At 37.3% G+C, this 13,046-nt stretch overlaps 1 protein-coding gene across 2 annotated transcripts in view; it reads right to left on the bottom strand.

The window, feature by feature from the left end:
* Window positions 1–13,046, bottom strand: part of COL4A5 (collagen type IV alpha 5 chain) — a 264,145-nt gene that overhangs the window by 15,814 nt on the left and 235,285 nt on the right. For both annotated transcript variants that reach the window (XM_074029887.1, XM_065538251.2), the window contains 4 exons: window positions 11,607–11,740; window positions 8,567–8,639; window positions 8,362–8,433; window positions 7,435–7,563 (listed from right to left, as the gene is read on the bottom strand). In XM_074029887.1, coding sequence (XP_073885988.1) covers window positions 7,435–7,563; window positions 8,362–8,433; window positions 8,567–8,639; window positions 11,607–11,740 — 408 coding nt within the window. The remainder of the gene's footprint in view (window positions 1–7,434; window positions 7,564–8,361; window positions 8,434–8,566; window positions 8,640–11,606; window positions 11,741–13,046) is intronic.

The following is a 13,046-nucleotide window of genomic DNA, read 5'->3' as shown; positions in this document are numbered from 1 at the left end:
TAGACAGATCAAGGAGACAGAAAATTAACAAGGATATCCAGGAATTGAACTCAACCCTGCACCAAGTGGACCTAATAGACATCTACAGAACTCTCCACCCCAAATCAACAGAATATACATTCTTCTCAGCACCACATCACACTTATTCCAAAATTGACTACATAGTTGGAAGTTAAGCACTCCTCAGCAAATGTAAAAGAACAGAAATTATAACAAACTGTCTCTCAGACCACAGTGCAATCAAACTAGAACTCAGGACTAAGAAACTCAATCAAAACTGCTCAACTACATGGAAACTGAACAACCTGCTCCTGAATGACTACTGGGTACATAATGAAATGAAGGCAGAAATAAAGATGTTCTTTGAAACCAACGAGAACAAAGATACAACATACCAGAATCTCTGGGACACATTTAAAGCAGTGTGTAGAGGGAAATTTATAGCACTAAATGCCCACAGGAGAAAGCGGGAAAGATCTAAAATTGACACCCTAACATCACAATTAAAAGAACTAGAGAAGCAAGAGCAAACACATTCAAAAGCTAGCAGAAGGCAAGAAATAACTAAGATCAGAGCAGAACTGAAGGAGATACAGACACAAAAAAGCCTTCAAAAAAAATCAATGAATCCAGGAGCTGGTTTTTGAAAAGATCAACAAAATTGATAGACTGCTAGCAAGACTAATAAAGAATAAAAGAGACAAGAATCAAATAGACACAATAAAAAATGATATAGGGGATATCACCATCGATCCCACAGAAATACAAACTACCATTAGAGAATACTATAAACACCTCTATGCAAATAAACTAGAAAACCTAGAAGAAATGGATAGATTCCTCGACACATACAGTCTCCCAAGACTAAACCAGGAAGAAGTTGAATCCCTGAATAGACCCATAACAGGCTCTGACATTAAGGCAATAATTAATAGCCTACCAACCAAAAAAAAGTCCAGGACCAGACGGATTCACAGCCGAATTCTAGCAGAGGTACAAACAGGAGTTGGTACCATTCCTTGTGAAACTATTCCAATCAATAGAAAAAGAACGAATCCTCCCTAACTCATTTTATGAGGCCAACATCATCCTGATACCAAAGCCTGGCAGAGACACAACAAAAAAAGAGAATTTTAGACCAATATCCCTGATGAACATCGATGCAAAAATCCTCAATAAAATACTGGCAAACCAAATCCAGTAGCACATCAAAATCTTATCAATCATGATCAAGTGGGCTTCATCCCTGGGATGCAAGGCTGGTTCAACATATGCAAATCAATAAACGTAATCCAGCATATAAACAGAGCCAAAGACAAAAACCGCATGATTATTTCAACAGATGCAGAAAAGGCCTTTGACAAAATTCAACAGCCCTTCCTGACAAAAACTCTCAATAAATTAGGTATTGATGAAACATATCAAAATAATAAGAGCTATTTATGACAAACCCACAGCCAATATCACACTGAATGGGCAAAAACTGGAAGCATTCCCCTTGAAAACTGGCACAAGAAAGGGATGCCCTGTCTCACCACTCCTATTCAACATAGTGTTGGAAGTTCTGGCCAGGGCAATCAGGCAGAAGGAAGAAATAAAGGGTATTTAATTAGGAAAAGAGGAAGTCAAATTGTCCCTGTTTGCAGATGACATGATTGTATATTTAGAAAGCCCCATCATCTCAGCCCAAAATCTCCTTAAGCTGATAAGAAACTTCAGCAAAGTCTCAGGATACAAAATCAACGTGCAAAAATCACAAGCATTCTTATACACCAATAACAGAAAAACAGAAAGCCAAATGATGAATGAACTCCGTTTCACAATTGCTTCAAAGAGAATAAAATACCTAGGAATCCAGCTTACAAGGGATGTGAAAGACCTCTTCAAGGAGAACTACAAACCACTGCTCAATGAAATAATGGAGGACACAAACAAATGGAAGAACATTCCATGTTCGTGGATAGGAAGAATCAATATCGTGAAAATGGCCATACTGCCCAAGGTAATTTATAGATTCAATGCCATCTACCTGACTTCAAACTATACTACAAGGCTACAGTAACCAAAACAGCATGGTACTGGTACCAAAACAGAGATATAGACCAATGGAACAGAACAGAGCCCTCAGAAATAATACCACACATCTACAACTATCTGATCTTTGACAAACCTGACAAAAACAAGAAATGGGGAAAAGATTCCCTATTTAATAAATGGTGCTGTGAAAACTGGCTAGCCGTAAGTAGGAAGGTGAAACTGGATCCCTTCCTTACACCTTATGCAAAAATTAATTCAAGATGGATTAAAGACTTAAATGTTAGACCTAAAACCATAAACACCCTAGAAGAAAACCTAGGCAATAACATTCAGGACATAGGCATGGGCAAGGACTTCATGTCTAAAACATTAAAAGCAATGGCAACAAAAGCCAAAATGACAAATGGGATCTAATTAAACTAAGGAGCTTCTGCACAGCAAAAGAAACTGCCATCAGTGTGAAGAGGCAACCTACAGAAGGAGAAAATTTTTTCAATCTACTCATCTGACAAAGGGCTAATATCCAGAACCTACAAAGAACTCAAACAAATTTACAAGAAAAAAACAAACAACCCCATCAAAAAGTGGGCAAAGGATATGAACAGATGCTTCTCAAAAGAAGACATTTATGTAGCCAACAGACACATGAAAAAATGCTCATCATCACTAGCCATCAGAGAAATGCAAATCAAAACCACAATGAGATACCATCTCACACTAGTTAGAATGGCGATCATTAAAAAGTCAGGAAACAATAGGTGCTGGAGAGGATGTGGAGAAATAGGAACACTTTTATACTGTTGGTGGGACTGTAAACTAGTTCAACTATTGGGGAAGACAGTGTGGCAATTCCTCAAGGATCTAGAACTAGAAATACCATTTGACCCAGCCATCCCATTACTGGGTATATACCCAAAGGATTATAAATCATGCTGCTATAAAGACACATGCACACGTATGTTTATTGCGGCACTATTCACAATAGCAAAGACTTGGAACCAACCCAAGTGTCCATCAATGACAGATGGGATTAAGAAAATGTGGCACATATACACCATGGAATACTACGCAGCCATAAAAAGGATGAGTTCATGTCCTTTAAAGAGACATGGATGCAGCTGGAAACCATCATTCTCAGCAAACTATCGCAAGAACAGAAAACCAAACACTGCATGTTCTCACTCCTAGGTGGGAAATGAACAATGAGAACACTTGGACACAGGAAGGGGAACATCACACACTGGGGCCTGCTGTGTGGTGGGGGAAGGGGAGAGCATTAGGAGATATACCTAATGTAAATGATGAGTTAATGGGTGCAGCACACCAACATGGCACATGTATGCATATGTAACAAACCTGCACGTTGTGCACATGTACCCTAGAATATAAAGTATAATAAAATAAAATAAAACACACACACACACACACACAGAAATAAATAAAAATAAAAATAAAGAAAATCTGCACTGCTGGGCCACTCTGAAGTATCTTGAATTGAGGAGCTTAGGTGAAGAAGTCCTGGTATCAGTTGGGGGCCCTTCAGATGAGCTGCCACCTTGTGACTGTCCGTCAGGGACATCTTTTGGCCATCCCTGGTTAGAGTTGCCATGTGGGTGACAACTAGGAGACTTTCCTTGAATGTGCCCCCACAGATGCATGGCTGGGATGGCGTAGATTCTTTCTGTTTCTGGCAGTGCTGGCGCAGGATTAGGATTTATGAGGTTAAGATTAACAGTGACAACAGTAGAAAATCTTTACCTGATAATACATTTTTTATTTTGTAAAATCTTTATTGCAATATAATTCACATTCCGAATAATGTACCCATTGAAATTGTGCAATTCAGTGGTATTTAGTGTATTTACAGAGCTGTACAACCATCACCACCCTCTAGCTATTATCTCCGAATCCCCACTTTTCCCTAGCCGCTAGAAACCTCGGGTCTACTTTCTGTTTCTGTAGATTTGCCATTCTGAGTATTTCATATAAATAGAATCCTACAGTTTATAGTGCTTTATGACTGGCTTTTTTCACTGAGGATGACGTTTTTAAGGTTTGTTTATGTTGCAGCTTTTGTGGTACTTTCCTTTCTCTTTACTGATAAATAATATTCCACCCTGTGGATAGGCTACAGTTTGCCCACTCATCAGTTGATGGGCATTTGGGTTGTTTCCATTTTTTGTCTCTTCCGAATAATGCTGCTATGAACATATATGAACAAGTTTTTGTGTGGTTTTATTCCTCTTGAGTAGAACTGCTAGGCCTGTTAATATGTTTTTAGTCTTCTGTATATATACGGAATATTGTCACCTAGTGTGAAATGGTTTTTAAATGCAATCAACAATCTAAAACCTCCAGTTATTTGTGGTTTCCTTTTTTTTTTTTTTTGACACAGGGTCTTACTGTGTCACCCAGGCTGAAGTCCAGCAGCATGATTTGGGCTCACTGCAGCCTCGACCTGGGCTTAAGCGATCCTCCCACCTCAGCTTCCTGAGTAACTGGGACTATAGGTGTGCGCCACCACGCCTGGCTAATTTCTGTATTTTTAGTAGAAATGATGTTATGCCATTTGGCCAGGCTGATCTTGAATTCCTGACTTTAAGTGATCTGCCTGCCTCAGCCTCCCAAAGTTCTGGGATTACAGGCGTGAGGCATCATGGCCAGCCCAGGCACTCTGCTGACTTAAAAATATTTTAAAATAATTCACATTATTAAAATATTTAAACCTAGTTATTCTTTTCTTTGCTGAGACCACTTAGAAAATTATTTTTTTTATATATGAATGTGATGACTTTTGACACTATATTTGGGTGTTTATTTATAATTTATATGTATGAATTTTACGTACCCTAGAATTGAGTGTAATAGTGATAATATTTTTAAAAGTGGAAAATTTTAAGATATAGTATGTTGCAAATTATTAATAAATGTTTCTATTCCAAAAAAAAAAAAAAACAGCTCCTGGAGTCACTGATTTTTTGTGTCTCTATCTCCTTCACTTCTGCTCAGATCTTAGTTATTTCTTGCCTTCGGCTAGCTTTTGAATGTGTTTGCTCTTGCTTCTCTAGTTCCTTTAATTGTGATGTTAGGGTGTCAATTTTAGATCTTTCCCACTTTCTCCTGTGGGCATTTAGTGCTATAAATTTCCCTCTAAATGCTGCTTTAGCTGTGACCCAGAGATTCTGGTACATTGTGTCCTTGTTCTCATTGGTTTCAAAGAACTTATTTACTTCTGCCTTAATTTCGTTATTTACCCAGTAGTCATTCAGGAGCACGTGGTTCAGTTTCCATGTAGTTGTGCAGTTTTGAGTGAGTTTCTTTATCCTGAGTTCACTCCTACTCAACATAGTATTGGAAGTTCTTGCCAGGGCTATCAGGCAAGAGAAAGAAATAAAGGTATAAAATAGAAAGAGAGGAAGTCAAATCGTCTCTGTTTGCAGATGACATGATTCCATATTTAGAAAACCTCATTGTCTCAGCCCAAAATCTCCTTAAGCTGATAAGTGACTTCAGCAAAGTCTCAGGATAGAAAATCAATGTTCAAAAGCACAACCATTCCTATACACCAATAATAGACAAAGAGCTAAATCATGAGTGAACTCCCATTCACAATGGCTACAAAGAGAATAAAATACCTAGGAATACAATTTACAAGGGATTTGAAGGAACTCTTCAGGGAGAACTACAAACCACTGCTCAGGGAAGTAAGAGAGGACACAAACAAATGGAAAAATATTCCATGCTCATGGATAGGAAGAATCAATATCGTGAAAATGGCCATACCGCCCAAAGTAATTTATAGATTCAATGCTATCTCCATCAAGTTACTATTGACTTTCTTCACAGAATTAGAAAAAACTACTTTAAATTTCATATAGAATAATAAAAAAAAGAGCTTGTATAACCAAGATAATCCTAAGCAAAAAGAACAAAGTTGGAGGCATCACACTACCTGACTTCAAACTATACTACAAGGCTACAGTAACCAAAACAGCATGGTACTGGTACCAAAACAGATATATAGACCAATGGAAGAGAACAGAGGCCTCAGAAATAATGCCACCCATTTACAACCATCTGATATTTGGCAAACCTGACAAAAACAAGAAATGGGGAAAGGATTTCATATTCAAATGGTGTTGGGAAAACTGGCTAGCCATACACAGAAAACTGAAACTGGACTCCTTCCTTATGCCTTATACAAAAATTAACTCAAGATAAATTAAAGATTTAAACGTAAGACCTAAAACCATAAAAATCCTAGAAGAAATCCTAGACAATACCATTAAGGACATAGGCATGGACAAATACTTTATGACTAAAACACCAAAAGCAATGGCAACAAAAGCCAAAATTAACAAATGGGATCTAATTAAACTAAGGAGCTTCTGCACCGCAAAAGAAACTATCATCAGATTGAACAGGCAACCTACAGAATGGGAGAAAATTTTGGCAATCTATCCGTCTGACAAAGGGCTAATATCCAGAATCTACAAGGAACTTAAACAAATTTACCAGAAAAAAACAACCACAACCCCATCAAAAAGTAGGCAAAGGATATGAACAGACACTTCTCAAAAGAAGACATTTATGAGGCTAACAAACATATGAAAAAAAGCTCATCATCACTGGTCACTAGAGAAATGCAAATCAAATCCACAGTGAGATACTATCTCACGCCAGTTAGAATGGTGATCATTAAAAAGTCAGGAAACAAGAGATGCTGGAGAAGATGTGGAGAGATAGTACTTTTACACTATTGGTGGGAGTGTAAATTAGTTCAACCATTGTGGAAGACAGTGTGGCGATTCCTCAAGGATCTAGAACCAGAAATACCATTTGACCCAGCAATCCCAGTTTGGTATATACCCAAAGGATTATAAATTATTCTACTATAAAGACACATGCCCACATATGTTTAATGAAGCACTGTTCACAATAGCAAAGACTTGGAACCAGTCCAAATGCCCATCAATGATAAGACTGGATAAAGAAAATGTGTCACATATACACCATGGAATACTATGCAGCCATAAAGAAAGGATGAGTTCATGTCCTTTGTAGGGACACGGATGAAGCTGGAAACCATCATTCTCAGCAAACTAATACAGGAACAGAAAACCAAACACCACATGTTCTCACTCCTAAGTGGGAGCTGAACAATGAGAACACATGGACACAGGGAGGGGACCATCACACACCTGGGCCTGTCAGCAGATGAGGGGCTAGGTGAGGCATAGCATTAGGAGAAATACCTAATGTAGATTACAGGTTGACGGGTGCAGCAAACCACCATGGCACATGTATACCTATGTAACAAACCTGTACTTTCTGCACATGTATACCAGAAATTAAAAGTATAATAATAATAATAATAAAGATGATCTGCATTGGTACCTGGTAAACCTTGAGGTCCTTGGGGTCCTGGTAGACCTTTTAACCCAGGTTGTCCAGGGATTCCTGGAGGACCAGCATCTCCTTTGATTATGATACTCTGTCCTGAAGGACCAGGTAATCCAGGAGGACCTATGAGGCAAAACACACAAATTTGAAGGGAAAGAGAAAGGTTACAAGAAATGGAAGCCAAAGTGATCTAAGTTCAGGACAAGAATTGGTGTGAGAGAAACCAGTTTTTGAACTGCTGCTGTATCTAACAGAAATCTGTTTAGGAAAACTAAAAATTGAAAAATAACTTTCAATTGAAAAATAATTTTATTAGGGTCAGTGTAAAAAGTACGCATATCATCCCTATTTTCAAACTTCGAATATTACTCACTTACTAGAAAGTCTCATCCATTATAAATCTGTGAACACTGGTGTCAGGGGAAGACAATTTTACTCCCTTACACATCCATTCTGACTCCAACATCATTTGCAGTTTTTGCTTGCTGTGCTTGTCAAGGGACCCTTTGATCTACTAGGGGAATTTAGCGGATTCCCTATTTCTCAATTTATAAGAAGCTTCTATAAGCCTCTTAGCAAAATGAACTATTTTAATATCAAAAATATTTTAAAAAATTCATATGTGACTTGCTCTTGTGATCTGTTCAATTGAATTTGGGGAAGTTAGTATAGAAGCTAATGTCAAGGAAGTGTTTTTGTTGATCCTGTATCTATCTTAACTTTAAAAGGTCTGCTATCAATATTATGTTAATAAAATAGAGAATGTAAGAGATTAGTAAATAAAAGGAGAGCCTTGTTTATTTTCCCTCAGTTGTTGGGGACTTAGCCTCCAACGGTCTGGCTGAAAGACAGAATGAAAACTTTCAAATTCTTTAAAGCATCTAAGTATCAGGTATAACTATCTTCAGGAACAAGTCTTACCTGGAGGACCAGTAAGTCCCGGTTCCCCCTCAGGACCAGCTGATCCAGGTATTCCACTGGGTCCTTTCATGCCTACACAGAAGGTACATACAGTTTCATGGCAAAGCAACAGGGCTACAACCTTTACCCAGTCAAATCAGAAAATGGCTATCTTGTCCCAGAGGTGTTTAATATAAAGGGAAACCACAAAAATCCCTTCAAATACCTGGGAATCCTGGAACACCAGGGAGACCAGGATCTCCTTTCATTCCATTGAGACCCGGCCGACCAGGATTACCCTGAATAAATAAAATCATTAATGTTACAAAAAAATTGCAGTGAGGGGAGGAAGGGGAGTGAGGGCATAAGAATTGCATAGTGGCATATAGCACTGTTTCTAGAGTCAAACTTCCAAGACTATAATCTCAATTTTGCCTTATATTAGCTTGTGTGAATTGAGTTGATTATTTAACCTCTTTGATTCATAGTCTTCTCACCTCAAATATAGAGAAAATAACAGTATTTACTTCATAGGGTTGTGGTGAGAATTAAATGAGACAGTTCATATTGTTAAAATATACCCCTGGCTGACAGACAAAATGAACTTCCCATGGCTAACTGAGGTGCGCAAAGTTAAAACGCAACCAACTGGCCATGGCTGGGTAAGGGAAATGTCACATATCTTGTGTTCTTGTAAAGATGTTGTAAAAGTGTCACAGGATCTCCCTTTCTACAATAGAGTCAAGCCACTGCGAAGATAAACTGTGGCTTGAAAACATCCCCTGCCCACTGGCCATTTGAAAGAAACATCTGGCAGACTTCTGGCTTTGGTCTTGGAAATCACCTGATCAGGGCTCAAGTATTTCAATCAATCAGAACTGATGAAGTCTGTATCCTTCATTTGCATAAATGGACCTGATTGAGAACATGGGTGAGAACTTTCCCTTAAGCCAAATCCTCCCTTTGTTCTTCAGAGATCACACTTTCACTTGTACTGAAAGTTGTGCCTTCCCAATCCACAGATTACTTTTTATAGAAAATAAAGCTCTTCCTTTTTCTCCTGCAGAGCTCATTGTCTTTTGCTAACAAGTATTAAGTGCTTAGAAGACTGATGTATGCTGTGTACTTAATGAAAGGTAACTATTATTTTATTCTTTCTTTTTCTTTCTTTTCTATAGAGATAGGATCTCACCATGATGCCCAGGCTGTCCTCAAACTCCTAGGCTCAAGCAATCATCCCACCTCAGCCACCCAAATACAGGAAGAATATGGAATAGCAAGATCATACAAGAGGCTATTGCTCTACTTCAAGTGTAGGACAACAAAGCTTATATTAGTAAGAATGAAAGAGGGACAAGCCTGGAGCATCTTATTATGGAATAATATTTAAAAGTGCTAAAAAAATAGTTGGAAGGAAGTACATATCAGAAAAACATCAAATCCAGTTTGAAGGGGCTTCCAAATCTGGAACAATGAGAGCATCGAAATAAGTAATGACAGTTTAGAAATTGTAAATTAGTGGAAAACATGGGAAAAAATGAGTCCAAAATGATAAGAAATGCATAAGTAAACCAGAGAGAAGGGAAGGCTCTTGCTTACAGTAGAACTGACTAGTAAATGTGGAGGCAGTGCTAGAGTTGAAACAACATCATTTTGCCACTATCCCAGTAGAGATTGGTTGAGGCAAAATCATTAATGGATGTTAAATCTAAGGGAAATTTTTGATGAGGAGTGGTATATTTGCACTATCTTAATATGCCTTCCTACAGTTTTACTAGTTGCAAGAAAAAACATAATGATACAGTGGAGAAACTGAGCAACAACTTGACTGGATGATCAAAACTAAAATCACAAATGAGGGGCAGATAGACATCATGGACCTCCTTATCTGTTAGCCTGAGAAGGACACAGCATCACTCATGTAGTATTCCAGCTGGGGATGCATAACCTGTATCTAATTATGAATAAACATCAGACAAAAAAGGAATATTCTATTTTAAAATGGGGGTGGGGGTACAATTGTTTTTAAACGTTGAGGTCATGAAAAAAAGAAAATAGACGTAGGAACTGTTCCAGATTAAAGAAGGCTAAAGAGATATGACAATTAAATGCAAAACATGACTTGGCCTGGACCCTGTACTGGAAGGAGAAATGCTAAGAACACTATTAGGTCACTGGACCCGACTGGAATATGAAAGATAGAAATTAATGTATATCTATGTTAAATTTTCTGAAGTTAATAAGTATACTGTGGTTATATAATTAAAAAAAATTTTAGAGACAGGGTCTTGCTATGTTGTCCAGGCTTGTCTCAAATTCCTGGCCTCAAGCAACCCTCCTGCCCCAGCCTCTCAAGTTGCTGGGATTACAGGCTGCAGCCAAGACATTTGGTAAGAATTTTATAAAATATAAACAATCCCATAGCTTTTCATTGTCATCTTATAATAACACATGAGAATATTTTTAATCTTAAGAAATCTGCATTAAAATATTTAGTAGTAAAGGGGTATAGCAGGTGAAACTTATTCTTAATTGTTTCTGGAAATACGCATATTTATAGGGAATGAGTAGAGAATGAGTAAACAGAAGTAAATTTTTAAGTCTAGGTAACTGGAAGAATAGTGATGGCATGGGGAAAAAGATTAGACTTTGAAAAGCTTTAAGGACCACTACGTTAAATACTTTTTTCTGCCATAAAGCAGTCTTCAGAATTAAAAGACAGTCCAGATTTTGTTGACTGCCAAATCCACCAGCAATCATCTTGACCGAATGGAGGCAGTTTTGAGAACCCATAAAGAGGAATGTGACTCTCTTCTCTGAGTCACTCAAACCAACATAGAAAGCACATGAGTGGATGTGCTATTATTCTCTTTTTATAGGTGAAGATGGAAACCCAGTGTCTGTTTACCTCAGAGATACAAAGCAGAATTGTGCAGGGGAGCTGACATTTGACCCTAACTTTATCTAATTTCAAAGCCTAAAAGATTCCTCTATTTACCATAAAATGAAGGCTACTCAAATCCAAATATGCATAAAAAAAGACTCCAGGTAAAGTATGTTTTCAGGAACTCTTTGACTATAATACAGCAAAGCCCCTTTAGGAGACTATAGGAAACTTGCCTTCTACTGTCTTTTTAATTCACCAGTGAGCCACGAATAGAACCTTGTCTAGTGAGTGTTAATTAAAATGATGCAGCTTAGAATTCACATTTTGAATACAAACACCCACATTCTTTCCTCATCACATATCTACTCCCATTTCCTACCTGGAGTCCTGGTGGTCCTTGATCTCCTTTCAAACCAGGCAAGCCAGGTAGCCCAGGTTGGCCTGGGTTTCCCTTCTCTCCTTTAATACCTCCATTTCCAGGGAGACCTGGGGGACCTTCCGGACCTGGTAGACCTTAATAATCCACAGCAAATGACCACATTTCAGTATAGCGTAAGAGTAGCATAAAAGTCAGGCTTTTAAAATATCAGTCATCTTCCTATTAGTTTGCAGAATAAAACCCAGACAACATTAAAATATATAGACCTATGCTGATTCCCTTTCTAATATAAATTGGACTGGATTCTTTTTGTTATTAATACTGACTTGCAGATTCTTTTAGTTTACATTTTATAATATATTAAATTCAATAAAATAACATCTAAAGAAAAAGACTCATGACTTAACAATGTGTGGTTCTGTAATCCTTAACAAAGAGTTTGACTTAAAGTGAAATTAAACAGAAACTGTAGGGCACTTTCTCAAATTGGAGCATGCATCAGAATCAAATAGACAGTTTGTTAAAACAGATTCCTGGGCCTACCCCAAGAGTTTTGGATTCAGTAAGACCTAGGAGACTGGTCTGAAGGTAGTGAGTTATCTCAATTGATCGTTCAGTTATAGATTGAACTCCTTGTTCAACTCTTTCCTCCCTTCTTGTTATTGCACTTGACCAGCCTTAAGAATAAATAATTTAGAAAAAAGAGACTTAGGAGAGACCCAATAATTTGCATTCTAACAAGGACTGTGTGGAAGCTAAAGCTGCTAGTTCAGGGACCACACTTTAAGCATCACTGCTGTAGGGCAATCTTGTTTCATTGTGATTAAAATCAAATTGCTTTATTTGTAAGTAGTTACATTTATTCAGCTTTTATTACTATGCAATGCAGATAGTAATTTAAGCAAACTAATTTCATTTTAGTGATATGCTTGATACATACGAACTTTTTTAAATGTTAGAAATTTATTGAATCAATAAAGTACCTTAAAATTCATTTTTAAAATGTTTTCATATTCTTTACATTTTAGATATTTTTCAAGAAAAATAAAGAATTCTGTACGTATCTTGTGAATAAACAAAATAATTTAAAACAGGATTTTGCTTAGCATTTTTACTTATGCTATGTTTTTAATTTGTTTTTCTGAATAAAGATAACAGGTCCATTAAGCAACCAGGGAGATCTTATCATTGGTCAAGTCTTTTGTCACCAGGTGACAAATAGGTGCTACTTGCTTGCAGTGTTCAGTGACTGAGGCTGAGACTAAGTAATCCTGCCTTAAGAAAATAATTACAAAACCCTAAATAATGAACAGCCAATAGTTAGCATTTACACCTTCTCTCCTTTGGTCATTTCCGATTTTATTGATTTCAACAAAAAATGAAGATATGTAGGGATTATTTTTTAAGGAACTATAATAGGCACTTGTTATGAATTTAGAA

This window comes from Macaca fascicularis, chromosome X, assembly GCF_037993035.2.
Source record: "Macaca fascicularis isolate 582-1 chromosome X, T2T-MFA8v1.1".
Lineage (NCBI taxonomy): Eukaryota > Metazoa > Chordata > Mammalia > Primates > Cercopithecidae > Macaca > Macaca fascicularis.
Note: the sequence above shows the minus strand (reverse complement) of the source record. Positions and strands in the feature narration are given on the sequence as shown.